At 35.9% G+C, this 18,182-nt stretch overlaps 1 protein-coding gene across 2 annotated transcripts in view; it reads left to right on the top strand.

Annotated features, from left to right (window-relative positions):
* The first annotated feature begins 777 nt into the window (after positions 1 to 777).
* Positions 778 to 18,182, top strand: part of LOC149834709 (uncharacterized protein At4g14342) — a 60,006-nt gene continuing 42,601 nt past the window's right edge. The window contains exons 1-4 of one of the 2 annotated variants that reach the window (XM_090010262.1): positions 778 to 903; positions 2,878 to 2,970; positions 3,061 to 3,146; positions 3,229 to 3,352. In XM_090010262.1, the coding sequence (XP_089866388.1) occupies positions 2,965 to 2,970; positions 3,061 to 3,146; positions 3,229 to 3,352 (216 nt within the window). In that variant the 5' untranslated portion in view covers positions 778 to 903; positions 2,878 to 2,964. Of the gene's footprint in view, positions 904 to 1,078; positions 1,094 to 2,877; positions 2,971 to 3,060; positions 3,147 to 3,228; positions 3,353 to 18,182 lie in introns of those variants that run through there. The other variant, XM_090010263.1, reaches the window with a different exon arrangement.

Raw genomic sequence — 18,182 nt, 5'->3', positions numbered from 1 at the left:
AAAGTGATTTTAAAGTTTTAAATTGACCATGAATGAATTTCAAATCCAGATACAGATCTAAGATCTAAATCCATATTCAAATCTATACGGATCCTAACTGAACTAATTTTCGTCAATATGGATCCTAAATTGAGTCTATATCCACATTAAATTGGATCAAATGGACCAGATCCAGATCATCCTTGTCGTCTGATTCATGGCTTCGCTAAACTTCTAATGCTGCTAACCTTTATGCCATATTATCTAATTGGCGGTGGAAACTCAGTTTTTGCCTCTCCTCTCCTCGCTCCATGTGCGGCCTCGTCTATGCCTTTCTCACGATTGGAAAAAGAATCCAATCATTATGACCTAATACACGAGATTAGATGAAATGTTTCTACAATCTTCGGTGAGATCATCCGTTAATGCGACCAAGTCCATGAAATCACAAACTTTTCAAAATAAACAACATTTTCCAAATATCATGTTTCCAAAAAAGTAATAGCTTTTCAAAATATCACGATAAAATGAAAAATCTTTAAAATGTTGCCGACGTTACATAGGTTTGAGGCCAACACAAAATGGAGCGGAGCGGAGCCACGCTTTTTGTACTTGTGGACAGTAATTGATCGGGTCGGATGTCTGATTAGCATCAACCCATTTACATAGCCCTGTTTGGTTGATGCCAGAACCTGATCGCAGACCAAGTTTTTGGTGTTACTCCAAGCCTGATTACCGCCATAAAATCAAGTCTTAATTTTTGGATCACTCCGGGGTCTCAAATCGGGGTTTTGAAAAATCCGACTTAAAGGTGGGTTTTTCAAATTTTCACTCACCCACCCACCCAAACACCGTTTGTTGGTTTATTCCTTCCTTCCTCTCTCTTCTCCTCCGACCAGTTTCCGCCGACCGGAACCGGCGTAGGTATAGTCTCTCTCTCTCTCTAGCTGGTCGGAAAAGGGGACAGCGGCAGCGCCTTTCCCCAAATTTTAAGGGATTTGCGTTATTGTGATTATCTTTCATCGATTCACTCATGTGGATGTTCTTCTCTACACTGCTGCTACGCATCATCACTTGTTTCGATTGCTGTTCCTTTTCTTTGCTTCCTTCTGTTGTAAGTTGCTTTGAAAACCGCAAATGGCGTGTTTGTTTGGAGGTTTTGATTATTCTAGAATGATTACATAATCTTCTGTGGTTACCTCCAAATACTAATTCTAGATGACAATAGACTGATCTTGTTAATTTGATGCTGTCTCCATATGCAATTTTCATGTTTCATGCATTAGTGAGGGTGTTCACATGTGGGAATAACATGGAACTTTTTGTAGGTGCAGAAGATGCTCAAATGAACGTGATTTATTTTTTGCGTGAGTGGAATATTGGGTGAATGACATGATGAACTTGGCTATCTTTTGTGAAGGACCTCTTTTTTTTATTTCTCTTTTGAACTTTGAAAAGCATATTTCTTTTATGCGTATGAAAGAGATTGTGGAAAAAGGAAAAAGCATATGCTTAATTGTATAAAAAAAAATTTCGAAGTTAGTTGAAAGGCAATTGGTATATGGTATTCTGGTAAATTTTTTTTTACGAAATTAGGTTCATCGTCATCCAAACAACAATTTTCAGATAACCAAACAACAATTTTCAGATAACCAAGTCACCTATAGGTTAACATGCTGTCATCCAAACTACAAAACCAAGTTTTCAGTGTCTTTGAGAAACCAGGTCTTGCCCTAGCTTTTTTAAGAAACTAGGCTTCCAAGGAACCTAGATTTTCAGCCTGTCACCCAAATGGGGCCTAAAGAAAATGATGCAAAATTTTCAAATGAGTTTGAGAAATAAGTCCATGACATCGTGTTTTTTTTTTCCATGAGGAATGGGGAACCTCCCCACCCCCCCCCCCCCCCCCCCCCCCCGGGATCAGAGACCCGGTCGCTTTGGCTATGCCTGCCGTACTTAAGGTCACTTTCCCGACGGTGTAAACCGTGGCACACCCCTTGCTCCCAGGGAGTCGCCTTGTTATACGCAGGCGGCTGATGCCCATGGAAATGGAACCATGACCACCCGTCTAGCAGCCAAGGCTCCCTCCTATTACGCTAAACCCCGTGACATCATGCTTTGATACCTAAAGCTTAGAGTTTTTCTCACACTCTCTTTTGCCTCTTGTATAAATGACAAAAGGCCTACAATCATGCAAAGTATTAAAAATAATAACATATAAAAATAAAAAAATGTGAAGATATATTAGAAATGGTGAGATTTTTTAAGGTACCCTGATAATGTCAGGGTTTCTATGATCTATGGAAATCAAACAAAAATATCAGTTATGACAAGAGGTTTCAACTTTCAACCTCTACATAACTTCTCTGAGTAAAATGAAGCTGTTGATACCGTACTTTTATATGGAAGAGACATTATGGATCAGTGTAAAGATATTTTCTGGCACTGGGCTTTCTTTGTTCAAACCATCTTATCTAGTTATTTATTTAGAAGACAACTTCTCTTGGATACTTAGACTTAGGTTCCAACATCAAAGCTAATTCACATCACCAATCCTCAGCTTTTACTGCTGTCATTGTGTACACTGGACAGCATCTAAAGTTAATGGTTATTTTGAAGCCAAAGATGGCAAGGAGCTATTCAGACTCGCGTTATCCTGAAAAAACAAAAGCGCATGGTCTTGGAAAAGGCTTTCCACCATCTTTTCGATCTCCTGCCGCCAAATTCTGAGAACCTTTACCAAATCGTGCATTGTCTTTTGTTTTATAAATGCTTGCTCTTCATACGATAGAAATTCATACTTTTCTTCTGCTGGCTGTTCTTGTAGACAGGTGGTGGTTACGTGTTAATCATACAATTTTCCCAATTCTCATATACATGTTTTTTCTGCTTTCTCAGGTTGATTCTGTTAGCTGAGGCAGGTCAACATAAAGGCAGTGGCTGTTTCTTGAATCTTCTTGGTTAGGAAAGTGTCATCTAGTAATCATGCAGGTAAATTGCAATTAATGTTCTACTGTTCTTATCTGTTTCATTGTCAATCTGTGGTTCACTTGTGACCACATTGTCTTGTCATTTGGATAGGCCAGTGACAGATTCAATATCAACTCTCAACTTGAGCACCTTCAAGCAAAATATGTTGGAACTGGCCATGCAGATTTAAGCAGATTGTGAGTCTTCAAACAATTCAAAATGGCAACCTTTTTTCTCCCTTTTGAATGTGGGAATATGACTTGATTTTTTCATTTGCAGTGAATGGGCTGTGAACATCCAACGTGACAGTTATGCATCATATATTGGCCATTATCCTGTCTTAGCCTATTTTGCAGTTGCTGAAAATGAATCAATAGGGAGAGAGCGCTACAACTTCATGCAGGTATTCTTTGCAATCTGAGTTTTTTTTGCTGGTGTTAAGTAGATTTATATGGTGGTTGCATGAAGAGGCAAATTAAAAATTATATTCTGTCTATGGATAAATCAAGAATTTGCTTTTCTTTTTCATGGAGTACTAAATATGTACACCATCCTGTTGCAATCAATTAACAAGAAATCATGATTAATGTGACCACTTAATTATGATAAACAATTTTTTTCAAAAGAGAATCTATCTTGAGAAAGTAAACCATAATCTTTTTTATCGGCCAATTGTTATCTTTGAGGAACACAGTGGGCAGAAAAAAGCAGGAGATACTTGGAACTCCATTTGATATGTGAAAACTTTGATGAGCTTGATGGATATGAAAGACAAATTAGATAAACTGTATAAGTTTACTTGAGAACTGCATGCCTAATTTATGAATTTAACCTGGTTGTTGCATGCCCTACTTCATTTACTTAGTACATCTTCTATGACTACTTGGATATCATGCTGCTGAGCAAAACCGGTCCTCAGATGAGTAATACAGCGGTTATTTACTTGTAAAGGCCATTTTAGCAACTGTGTTGTGTTTGATTGGATAAATGATATTTTCTTGTGGATATAAACGTGAGATGTATTTGATTTAAGAAATAGAAAAGATCACATAATAGATGGTTGTGTTAAAGTTAAACTCATAAAAATAAACTATAAATCTTTAAGTAGGCCATATCCAAGGACTGATAGAATGTTTTTTTTTTCCATAGATCAGTTGGGAAAAATGATTATTTCAGAAACACACTGTTTACAAGAAATTTGAATAATACAGTTACCTCTAATATTACTCTTTTCAAGAACTTTGTGCAAATTCGGTGATTCAAACTTGGGTGATGTAGGGGTCTTTTCCCTTGAAGTATTTGGGTCTTCCCTTGTTTCATGGGATGATGGGAACTGCCAAGATTTAATCATGAAAGTAACAAAGAGATTGAAGGGTGGAAAGCACATTTTTTATCTTATGCAGGGAGGCGATGTTTAATCATTCATGTTCTTTCAAACATTCCTCAATTTTGGCTCATGTCATTTCATATACCTAAGGCTGTCTTTTGAACTCTTGAATGAGCATTTGCTAATTTTCTCTGGAATAGTACAGCCTCTGAATTTCATCCTCATCTAGTAAAATGGAAAGTATTATGCAGACTGAAATAATACAGCCTCTGAGGTATATGTCTTTGTCCTCTTGAAGAAGTAAATAGGGCTTACTTAGCCTATTTCGGATATCTTGTTATTTCTCAGGCCTCTATGTGGGCATGTTTTATGAGGTTGAGGTACTTGGGACAACAGAGTATGTAGACTTATAGATATAATTCTCGTGATTCTTGGGGATGCAAAGGAATCAGATGGGGATGGGAAATTGTTCAACATTTACTCTCTTGGCGATTTGGCAAAGGAAACAGAGTAAGATTTTGGACTGATCCTTGGCTTCATTCCATCCTTGTTGATCATATTGGATGAGAGGTTTATGGCCAGGTGGTTGGTCAAATTAGATGTTCTGTCAGTGATGTGCTGAACACTGTGGAGTACAGGAAGCAGACAGGTAAATTGTTAGGCCCTTTGATTGGTATTTCTTATTATAGGATAAGCTTATCAGCTGATTGTCTGATGTGCAATGCAAAGGATCTGGTTCCACTATGCTTAAGTGCTGCATGATTTGGAATGAGACGAACCAAATTCCCACTCCATCACTGGAGAAAGTTTATTTGGTCTAAGCACTGTCTTCCCCAAGCCTCATGGAACCTTTTCTTAGTCTGTGAAGAAAATTGTCAACTCAGTAATGTTTGCTGAGGTATGGCATTTGATTAACCAATCAATGCTATTTTTGTAACAGAGATATTGAATCTGATCAGCATCTTTTCATTAAATGCTCTGTTAGTGTAGTGGTATGGAGGTTTATTGTTGGTAGATTCTGCATGAGGTGTAGCCCAAGTACTACCATTATAAAGGAACTTAAATGGTGGTTCTCTCGTTCATTCAAAGAGGACTGGTTATTAATGTGCTGGCATCAAGTTTACCATATAGTGGTTTGGAAGTTGTGGACTATTTGTAACCGTGTCTGTCACAATCCTGATAATTGTTCTGTTCAGGTGGTGAAGCAGGATGTGTGGGCTGCTTGTATCGATACTTTTTTGGAAGTTAGGATGGTCAGGAGACCAGCAGAATGTTCTATTATTATGGATGCATGCTGTTATTATTCCCTCCCCCTCCTCCCTACCTCTCTTCCACCCTTACACTGTATGTTTTCAAATTGCTTCTTTAGTTCAAGGTAATTGGGTGAAGCTAGCCTCTTGCATTTAAGGAGAGAGTGGTGTTTATCTACAGGCCCATATCCCTGTGTCTGACGTGATCTCATATTTCCGGAGACTCTTGTTCTTAATAGAATGCTGAGTGAATTTTATTGTAGCAGGTGTCTTGTTGCTGTTCGTGCAAATAAATCCTCTTGGATGGTATGATTGAAGGCAGTCATTGAAGGGAGACATCATTTAAATATTCAATATCAGACATTGTCTTGTGCGTTAAATAGCCTCTCCTTGGGTCCATCTTTTGATGCCTCTTCGTGGCAGAAATGAGATTATGTGGCTTGATAAGCCTTCCAATTGGGATGTGAGTTTGGAAATCAATAACTGGGCGTGAACCTTGTGTTAATATATATATATATATATATATATATATATATATATATTAGCATATATATCTTCATGTAAACCGAAATACCCGGTATTTCGGTCTTTTCTTGTAATAGGCGTCAGCCCATTAGGGGCTGACTAACCTTTAGTTATTTTTTACTTTTTATTTTTTATGTTTTTAGCTGATTTCAGTTTTTTCAGAAGATGGAACAGCTCCAACTAGCTGTTGGAGCTGCCCCCTTGTGGCCCATTTGTTCTATAAAAGGCCTTGAAGGCCATTGTAATTCTCACTCCTTTTGGAGAGCTCTTATATTCAATAACAAATATTTTTGACCCTTGTGAGAGTGGTTTGGATTATTCAAGTATTTTACTTGATTGAACTGTGTTCTTGTTTATTTCTTGGATTTATTCCATTTCATTACATGGTATCAAAACTTTGGTGCTCTTGAAGCATTGTTTCAAGAGAAGAATCGTGATAGCATCAAAAGGAGGAGGATCGTGAGCTTGGAGAAAACAACGAATCATTGCATCTGGAAGCACACCATGTCTTAAGCAAATCTTGTATCACTTTTTCTCTCTCCCTTTCTCATTCTCATTACCCTCTCTCTCTCTTATTGTTATAAAAGAATGGAGAATGAAAGGAAAGTAATCGTCTCCATTCTCGTACACCTAAATGAAACAAACCATGTGATGTGGCCATCCATAGTAAATCACAAAATATGGAAAAAGGGTTTATGGGGTTTGGTGGACGATATCGAAAAAGAACCTAAACTTATTCTCACCAAAATTGAGAATGAAAAAGAAGTCGCTCTTCGAAGAGAGGAAATGTCTAAAACCGTTTCCGATTATGAGAAAAAATGGAAAGAATGGAGGATGGGTCATTCCAAGATAATTGGATGACTCATAAATAGTGTGGATATTCATAAATGTTCTAGTTTAGCGAAATTTGATTTCGCTAGTGATGCCTGGAAATATCTTAAAGACATGTATAGTCTTAAAGATATTGCCTACATATGTAATGTTCAAAACAAGGTAAAAACTATGACTCAAGGGGAGATGAGTATTAGAGAATATTATAATGCACTCTCTCTCCTTTGGGATGAATTGACTCTTCTTGAGCCAAAATGATATTGTCCTCAAGACGTAGAAATCCGTGAAAATCAAATTAAAACGGAGCATTTCTACCAATTTGTGAATGGACTTATGTTCGAATTTGAAGGAACTAAGTTGGCTCTCCTTCATAGAGGAGGTGTACTATCCATAGTTGAAACTCTTGAGGAATTGACTATGGAAGAAAATAGATTAAAAAAGCCGTCCGCCTCAAAGGACGAAGAAATCGTGCTTGCTATGTCAAAGCCCAATAATCATACTAGGAGTTACAAGCCTCCTCACTTTGTAAATAATGAGAATGGGATAAACCCCAACAACTATGAAAGAAGCGACAAAAGAGGTGATCATGAGTACAAAAAGGGTGGTAAGATCATATGCTATCATTGTTATGAATGGGGACACATCAAGCTTTTTTGTCCTAAAAGAAAGAAAGAAGATCACCGAGATGATAAGAGAGTTGCTTCGGTTGAAAGAAATGATATAGACGACTCCAAATGCATCGGTTCACTATCTTTGACTCAACTAATGGAGGCACCACAACCAATGTTCAAAACTCAAGCTTCTTCCTTTTCGGGGGCGGCCGTATCCACAAGTAGTGACCTTGGTAATACTTCTTGGATCCTAGATTCCGGTGCCTCTTTTCATATGACTTCAAATGAGTCTATATTATCCGAATGTCATTCTAACCCAAATAATTTTTATTTTTCAACTGCCGACGGAACATCCTTAAAAATCTAAAGTTTTGGGATTTTTAAAAACAATCAAACTTTCACATACCAAATATTAGAGTTGTATCAAAATTAAATTTAAATCTTTTATTTGTTTTACAAATTACGAATCATAGTTGTAAAGTATTATTTTTATCTAATGGATCTTCAGTTTGAAAAGTCGATTGGGCAAGGCCATAGAAGAGATCTATATGTAATTGACAATCTCGAATTATCAAAACGATCTTTTTGTAATTTTGTGGAAAATAGAGATATAAAAAATCGGCACAAAAGACTAGGACATCCTAGTGTGTCCAAATTATATTTATTTTCATTTCTTACCAATCATAAGGAAATAGATTTGGTTTGTGAAGATTGCATCCTTGGCAAAATGAAGGCTTTACCTTTTGAGCCAAGACACTTTATATCTAAAAATTCATTTGAGTTAGTACACTTTATATCATACTATGTTGTGTTTATGGATGACTATAGTAGACATTCTTGGATATTTTTTTTACGCAAAAATTAGAAGTATTTGATTGTTTTAAAAAATTTTATTACTATGTAAAGACTCAGTTCAAAACCAACATTCAAATTTTTAGAACCGATTTCGGAGGAGAATTTGTGTCAAAAAAATTCAAAAATTTTCTTGGTTTAAATGATATTATTCATAAAAAATCTTGCCTATACACTCTTCAACAAAATGGACTAGCTGAAAGAAAGCATAAACATATTGTTGAGACCACTAGAACACTTCTTGTGTCAAAAAATGTTCCAAAAGTGTTTTCGGTCGAAGCTGCTTGATAAATAGAATGCCTTCAAAACATATTGAAAATGTATCCCCTATTGAAAAATTATTTAAGACATCTCCCGATTATAAAGGGTTAAGAGTCTTTGGACGTAGATGTTTTGTTCTTACAAATAAGAATGGGAAACTTTTCGCAAAAGCAATCTCTTGTGTATTTTTAGGCTATGCCGAAAGTCAATAGGGATATAGGTGTTATGACATAGAAAGGAACAAATTATATGTTTCACAAAATGATGTTTTTTTTTAAAAATAAAAATTGTTTTAACAAAGCTAAAATCCAAGAGAATTATGATTATTCATTTCTTTTTTATCTTGTTAACGAACATGAAGGGTGTGAAAACATTCACAATGAGCATGAGAGTGAAAATGAAGGCACTCATGATGCAAGTGGGAATGTAAATGACGGTCTTAATAATATAGACCTACCTCATAGTAACATACAAACCTATACTCGACGTACCGAAGACTACCCACCATGTACTTTAGAAAGATACTCTCAAAATCAAGATGTAGACTCTTACTAGTATTAGAAAATCGATAAGAATTTCAAAAGCCCCTAGTAGATTTGTATCCTATGATTCTTTTGAACCAAAGTATAGATCATGTCTAATGGGTATACACTCATATACAGAACCGTCATCCTACCATGAAGCTAAAAATCATAAAAAATGAATTAAAACAATAAATGATAAATTAGAATCTTTGGAAAAGCCAAAAGCCTAAGAAATCCAAACATTACCTAAAGAAGGAAAACTATAGAACGTAGATGGGTCTACAAAATAAAAACTAAATGTGATGAGACATTAGAAAGATGTAAAGCTAGATTGGTAGCTAAGGGATATAGTCAAGAATATGAAATTGACTTTGATGAGACCTTTGCTCCAGTTGCCCGAATGACAACTGTTAGAACTCTTATCTCTATAACATCAATTAAAAAATGACCTATCTTTCAAATGGACGTAAAAAATACTTTTTTGAATGGTAATCTGGACGAGGAGGTCTACATGGATCCTCCACCAGGTTTGAATTTAGTGTAAGAAAGTATGATGAAATGTATAATAAGAATGCTTAATGTATTCACACGGTCCAATAATGGACAAACACAAACCCATAATGGAGAATATAGAAATAGTCCACTAAGGGACAACACCTATGTCACATGGGTGCGGGTGCGGGTGCGACACGGGTGCGGCGCAATTTCAAAAATTTTGGACACAGGGACTCGGCTATATATATATATATTAAAATAAAATAAAATATATATATATAAGACTCGGTCAAAGTTGTGCCCATTAGGGGACAGGTGATGAGTTGTGAAGGCATTCTGTACACTTTCTTCATATAGGAATAATTCACTTTTGGGCACTTTCTTCATACACTGTAATAATTCACTTTCTTCATACAGGAAAAAACCACAAAAACTTGAGTTGTGCCCATTCTGTACTTAAAACTTGAAAGTGTACAGGTTTTTTAGTTGTGATGGGTTTTTTTCCTTACAGCTGTAGCCCAGAAAATTTAAAAAAAAAAAATTCCAAAAAAATTTTTTTTCCCAAAAAATGGACCAAAATGACCCTGGGTGCGTTGACCGCACCCAGGGTCGGGTTGACCGAGTCCGAGCCGCACCCGTGTCCGCACCCGTGTTGGTGCGTGTCGACGCGGGTGTGGCGACCTTGGAGCCGAGTCCGTGTGACATAGCAAGAAGCCTTCAAAGAGGTAACACATAAAAAATATAAGAATCTTTATTGAAAGAGGGCTTGAAAAGCCATTGGAATACATGGGGTAGAGAGCCCTATTTATACAAGAAATGAAGGCTGAAAAAGGGGAGCCATTGGGGGCTCCCCATAGAGACGTTGGGAGCCCCCAACGGTCACATTTGTGATCGTTGGGCCCCCAACGAATCTATGTGGGGCCCCTTATGCGTGAATCCTTATTCAATATAAAAAACGAAAAACAAAAAAAAAAATAAAAGAACTAAAAAGACTTATTTAAATAAAATAGTTGTTTCTATAAACAACTATGTAAAATGACAAAAATACCCCTATTAGGTATTTCACACATATATATACATTATATATATATATTTTAACACTCCCTTAAACTTTACGTGGGGAGGACAAAAAGTTTGAAGATATGAAGGAAGGATTCCAAGTCTTCAAGAATCTTCAAGGGAAATCTCCGTCTTTATGACATCTCAGCAAATTATTTCAAATATAAGTCTTCAAAAATGCCTTTATTGGTGATCATCCCCTAGTACCTTCATTGGTTGTCTCCATGATGTATTGAAGGCACCACATCTTAACGATCCAGTATAGAAAGAACAAACCAAAAGAAGACTCCAAGTACACAGGAAAAATATTCTAGCCCAAGAATTGCAAATTTTTTTAACAACAATACATTGTAAAGCAAGAATAACATGGTTTAAACAAAATAGTAATAACTTTTTGAATCATTAAATATTAAGAAAGACAAGAGGAACATCCCTCAAGGATGAGATTAATCATAGTCAACTTATTTTTCAAGAACCCATAACATTGATTATAAGAAGATTTGATTATTTAAGGGACATGATTCATTAAGAAAAGATGCACAATTATGCATAAAAATTATCTTAAATGAAATGATGGTCTTCCAAAAGGCATACAAATCTCTCAAAAGAATGTCTATTAAATACACTTCAAACAAATCCCATAAAAGAGTATAAGTGGTGAAATGAAATGGGGATCTTCGAAACACGTGCTTTGATTAACAAGAGCAAGTGTCAAGAATGACACTAAAGCACAACCCTTAAAAAGGGTATAACTGGAAACAAAATAAAAATAAAAATGTATTCTTTATTGATATGAAAAACCAATTGCTTAAGAAGCATTGGGGTAAAATACAAGAGGGGCTGCACCCCTTTATATACACAGCTGAAAGAGGACTCAATAGAGCTGTTGGGCACAGTACAACAGCTCTATTTAGAGCTGTTGGAATGTGTCAGTCCAACAGCTCTATTGCTAGTCAAGTCTGGACAGGACTTGACTAGCAACAGTCATTCTAGTTCAAACTGAACTAGATGACATAAAGACAAAAAAATAAAAATAAAGGAAAAAAAATACAGAAAAGAAAGAAATTAAAAATGTATTTATATATATATAATAATATAATATTATTATATATACATATATGTACAGTTTTACATTTTAACACTCCCCCTCAAACTTACGGTACAATGAGCGAAAGTTTGTCTAAGAGAAAGTGAAATCGGGGAGCAGCGAGAGGCTTTGTAAAGAAGTCTGCTAACTGATATTCTGAAGTGACATATGGCAGATCAATTATCCTGTGTAGATATTCCTCTCTGACGTAGTGACAATCCATTTCGATGTGTTTGGTGCGTTCGTGGAATGTTCTGTTACTGGCAATGTAGATCGCACTTTTGTTGTCACAACACATTTGTGAAGCCTTTGTTGCTTCAACTCCCATGTCAGCAAGCAGTCGTCGGAGCCAAACTACTTCCATAGTCGTGGTTGCCATGGCTCTGTATTCAGCTTCGGTGGATGAGAGAGATACCTTCTGCTGCTTTTTACACCTCCACGAGATTAATGATTACCCTAAAAAGACACAAAAGCCAGTGGTTGAGTGTCTGTTATTGGGATCACCTCCCCAATCAACATCAGTATATGCAATTAAATCAAGAGAAGAGGAGGAAGATAAGAAAAGTCCTCGTGAAAGAGAGGACTTGATGTATCTGATAATACGCATGACTGCTCCCATATGAACAGAAGTAGGAGCATGTTGAAATTGACTTGCTGTATGAACAGCATGTGCTATATCTGGTCTGGTAATGGATAGATAGGAAAGTGCCCCGACAAGCTGTCTGTAAGGAGTAGGGTCTGCAAGAAGTTCTCCATCATCAATCTTCATTTTAACATTAACAACTTCTGGAGTGTCAACTTTCTTATCATCAGTAATACCAGACCTGAAAACAATATCAAAAACAAATTTAGTCTGAGATAATAAATATCCTCTAGGAGAATAAGCAACTTCAATGCCTAAAAAATATCTCAACAAGCCCAAATCAGTCATTTCAAAATGAGATTTAAGAAGTGTTTTGATTGTTTTAACTCCCTGTTTATCGCTTCCGGTGATGATCATATCATCCACATAGAGAAGAAGCACAATGATCCCTGCATCAGAATTCTTAATAAACAAAGCAGTGTCAGTTAAACAGAATTGAAAACCAATATCAATCATAACACGACTAAACCTATCATACCAAGCTTTTGGTGCTTGTTTAAGTCCATAAAGAGCTTTTTCTAAGCGAAGGACTTTACCCTTAGGAATACTTAGACCAGGAGGGGGTTCCATATATACTTCTTCAACTAGCTTTCCATTTAAAAAAGCATTTTTGACATCCATTTGAAAAATAGACCATTTTTTGATAGAAGCTAAGGCAATTAAGGTTCGGACAGTAGTCATACGAGCCACCGGGGCAAAGGTTTCTTCATAATCAATCCCATATTCTTGGGCATAACCTTTGGCTACTAAACGGGCTTTATATCTTTCAAGAGTACCATCACTCTTGGTTTTAATTTTATAAACCCATCGACATCCTATAGTTTTCTTCCCTGGAGGAAGATCTTGAATATTCCATGTAGAAGCCTTTTCAAGTGCATCTAATTCAGCTTTCATGGCTTCTATCCATTTGATATCATTTTTTGCTTGAAAATATGTGGATGGTTCTTCATATGAGTGAATTAATGCAATAACTGCCCTATATGTGGGTGAGAAAGGCTCGTATGATACAAACTTTTCTGGAGGCCTCGAGATTCGGGATGATTGTCTAGTTGGAATGTTAGAATATTTCTCAAGTGCACATGGAGTATTAGACTCTTGTCGCCTGGAATATTGAATACTAGTATCTCTATGAACTTCTTCATTTTCAACATTAAGATCAATAATTCTTTGATCATCATCAAAGTTACAATCAAGGTCATATTCATCAGATGTTGATGTTAGATCTAGCAAAAAGGAGTACTCAGTGACGTCTTTTAATTTTCTAAAATCAAAGAAGCTCTCCTTTTCAAGAAAGGAAACATTTCTAGACACATATAGTTTATTATTTTTGAAGTCAAAACATCTATAACCTTTCTGGTTTTCAGCATATCCTAAAAAGGCACAGGGAATCGCACGAGGGGAAAGTTTATCATTTTTGTCAGTAAATATAAAACATTTGCACCCAAATATTCTTAATCTAGAGTAGTCTGGAGAAATGTTCATTAGTTTTTCAATGGGAGTGATATTTTGTAACGAAGAAGATGGCATCCTATTAATGAGATAGGTGGCAGTTAAGGCAGCTTCTGCCCAAAAGTCTTTAGGGACTTGATTTGCTATTAATAAAGTTCTAGTGGTTTCTATAATATGGCGATGTTTTCGTTCTGCCAGTCCATTTTGTTGAGGTGTATAAGGACAAGATCTTTGATGTGTGATGCCATGCAATTTAAGATAATTTTGAAAATCTGTGGATAAAAACTCTCCCCCTGAATCTGTGCGAAAAATAGTAATATCATTTTGAAATTTGTTTTTAACCATATTATGAAAAGTTTGAAAGTATGAAAATACTTCAGACTTATGTTTGAGAAAGTACATCCACGTATGTCGGGAGAAATCATCGACAAAAATAACATAGTAAACAAATCCTCCTTTAGAAATTACTGGTGCAGGACCCCAAACATCCGAGTGTATTAATTCAAGTGGTCTTGAAGAGAAAAAGGTTCTGTTCTGAAATGGTAATCTTTTCATTTTGCCGAGAATACAATCTTTACAATCAAATGATTCAGAGTTACAAAATTTTCCTAGATTTGGAAAATGTTGGATTTTGGCTATATGTGGGTGACCAAGTCTCTTATGCCACAGTTCCAACTCTATTTTTTGAATATTATAACAAAAAGCTTTCTTCGGCATTTCCAAAAAATCCATGTAATAGAGTCCTCCTTCTCTATGGCCTTCCCCAATCAGCTTGCCTGACTGACGATCCTGTACCCAACAACCATGAGAAGAAAAAGAAATATTACACCCATAATCAGAAATTTGAGATACAGATAAAAGATTTAAATTTAATTTGGGAACATGTCTAATTTCTGGAATAAAAAATTTTTTTGTTTTATAAATTTTTTCAAAATTTCCTATTCCTTCTATTTCAAGAGAAGTCCCATCAGCAGTAAAGACCTTTGACACACTTGTTTTATTTTTAACACATTTGGATAGACTTTGATTATTTGGGGTCATATGAAAAGATGCACCAGAGTCAAGAAGCCAAGAAATTTTACCTAAATCAGAAAAAGATGAGGCTGCTGCGCCGGTTGAAGCTTCAGATGAGGAAGAGGCACCTTTGATGAGAGGCTGAAGAATCTCCATTAGTTGGGCCAAGGAAACTGGTGCATCCTGATCTTTAGGCTCCGATCCAGCAATTGCAGCTCTTTTTTCTCTCAGCTCCTTAAGTTTGGAACATTGTGGCCTGTAGTGTCCCGGTTCATGACAGTGATGACAAATAACTTTCTTCTTATCATAGTCACCATTTTGTCGGTTAAAGTGAGGAGGCCTATATGATCGAACATGATTCCCTGGTCTAGACACGGCTAAAACGGAATCATCTTCAATTTTTAAAGAACCTTTCCGGAGACGATTTTCTTCCATTGTTAACTCTTCAATAGTTTCAACAATAGAAGGAATTTTTCCCCGGTGAAGTAGGGCCGATTTAGTGGTTTCAAATTCCGGCCTTAATCCAATGATAAACTGGTAAAAATGTTCAGCATCGAGTTGTTTCTGACGAAGCTCGATGTCTTCGGCACAATGCCACTTTGGTTCTAAAAGGGAAAGTTCTTCCCAAAGTTCGGACAACCCATTGTAATATTCACGAATAGTTTTGTCTCCTTGTGTCATCATTCGAACTTTTTCTTGGAGGTTGCACACGTGTGCAATATCTTTAAGGGAATACATATTCTTAAGGTATTCCCATGCCTTATCGGCATGATCAAATTTGGCAAGACTTGAGCATTTTTTAATGTCAACGCTATTGATAAGCCATGACATTATCTTCGCATGAGATATTCTCCATTCTTTCCATTTCTTCTCGTATGAGGCAATAGCCTTGATTTTCTCTTCTTCCGATAGAGGGACCTCTTTATCTCCCTCCTTTTTAGTAAGAGATAGCTTAAGTTCCGAATCGGAACCATCCACAATCCCCCGTAAGCCTTTTCCCCATATATGGTGCTTCATGATTGAAGCCCATGTTACATAGTTCGTATCGCTTAGTTTCATAGGGCATGATGGTGACTTTATCATTGTCATCCATCGATTACAAGGAGAGAAAGAATAGGGATAGAAGAGAAACAAGAAGGAAAATGAGAAAGAAAGAAAAAAGAAAAAAAAAAAACAATACAACAAGATGTGAAATCTTCTCCAATGAAGTGATAAAACACTTCTCTTCAAGTGGCGAACACTTTTGCAAACGGGCACGGAAACCGAGGCAGCTTTTTCTCAAGATTTAGTACTTCCGCGGCTCTGATACCATGAAATGAAATGGGGATCTTCGAAACACGTGCTTTGATTAACAAGAGCAAGTGTCAAGAATGACACTAAAGCACAACCCTTAAAAAGGGTATAACTGGAAACAAAATAAAAATAAAAATGTATTCTTTATTGATATGAAAAACCAATTGCTTAAGAAGCATTGGGGTAAAATACAAGAGGGGCTGCACCCCTTTATATACACAGCTGAAAGAGGACTCAATAGAGCTGTTGGGCACAGTCCAACAGCTCTATTTAGAGCTGTTGGAATGTGTCAGTCCAACAGCTCTATTGCTAGTCAAGTCTGGACAGGACTTGACTAGCAACAGTCATTCTAGTTCAAACTGAACTAGATGACATAAAGACAAAAAAATAAAAATAAAGGAAAAAAAATACAGAAAAGAAAGAAATTAAAAATGTATTTATATATATATATATAATAATATAATATTATTATATATACATATATGTACAGTTTTACATTTTAACAAGTGGAACAACACAAAAAATAAGTAAATCTTTATTTATCAAGAAATGCTTAAGAAATATTGAATATGCATTATGTGAAAAAGTTATCAAGACTAAAAGAACATAAAGTTCGAAAGATGACTTTAATATGAAAATATCTTCAATAAGATCAAGTCCAAAGATGACTTGATTAACCCACAAGAATCACAAGGAGGCTAAGTGTACAAAGGCACAAAGAAATACTCACAAAAGAGTACAAATATAAGGAAGTCTTTAAAGAGACCATATGCACAAGAACACTAAGTTTTCAATGTGTGAAGTGTGCACAAAGGCATGAAAAATAAAAAATCTTTATTAAAAGAAGAAGAGCAAAAACTCCATGCATTAGAAATGTCTTCAAAGAGACAATGTGCATGCAAGCACAACTCCTCATAAAGGGATGTGCACAAGGGTATACGAAAGAGACCACACATTATATAGTTAAAGCATGTTCAAATCAATAATGAAGAGACAATTAATTTTTCAATAAAAGATGAGTTAATAATGACTCACACCTCTTTGAGTGAAATATTGGGAAAATATAAAAGCCCACTAGAAAGCCGAACACCACAAGCACTTAATGTGCAAAATTCACAAATCCATTATAGGGTAAATGCCAAAAGGTAACAGTGATTTCCAAATGCATATATATTATTAATAAACTTTTATCGATAAATATTTTTCTATGCAAGAAAGAAACAAGTAGTAAAAAATCATTACAAAATTAGTAAGAAATCCCATATGATAAATGGAATGATACATGCAAATCAAAACCAAATTAAGAATTCCCATAATTATGGAATTTTGCAATTCTCAACAATAGTTTATCCACTACAAACAATCACCTTATTGGACTTCTAAAACCTACAAATCAAGTGTATAAGCGACTAGAACAAGAATATAAATATAATGCCCACTAAAGGGTCAAATACACACAGGAAGGTGTGCATAAACACCTCTTGTCTACATATAATGGTACTTGAAATGAGTGTATCAGCGACTAGAACCAGAGTACAACCAAGAATAGGCTAAAATCACACATAAAGGTGTGAACAAACATCTCTTATCTACATATAATGACACTCAAAATCAAGTATGTTTAGCGACTAGAACAAGAGTACAAAGTCAACAATGAGCTAAAAACACACACGAAGGTGTGACTAAACATCTCTTGTCTACGTATAATAACACTTAAAACAAATGTATCAACTACTAGAGCAAGGGCACAAAGCCAACAATGGGCTAAAAGCACACTCGAAGGTGTGAACAACCATTTCTTGTCTACATACGATGACACTTAGATAAGAGGCATAAAATGAGAAGACACTTGAGGCAAGAGCGCTTGTAATGAAAATACAAAAAATATTAATTTTTTGATATATCTAAAAACACTATGGTTTCAAAAGTTAGACATCCATCACAGGTACACATAATTAAGATCATTTATAATAAAACCAATGGCCAAAGAACAAACAAGTGATACCACACAC

This window comes from Nuphar pumila, chromosome 6 (genome assembly GCF_984573655.1).
Source record: "Nuphar pumila chromosome 6, dmNupPumi1.hap1.1, whole genome shotgun sequence".
Taxonomy (NCBI): domain Eukaryota; kingdom Viridiplantae; phylum Streptophyta; class Magnoliopsida; order Nymphaeales; family Nymphaeaceae; genus Nuphar; species Nuphar pumila.
The sequence above is the reverse complement of the archived record's forward strand: the minus strand, read 5'-3'. Positions and strand labels throughout refer to the sequence as shown.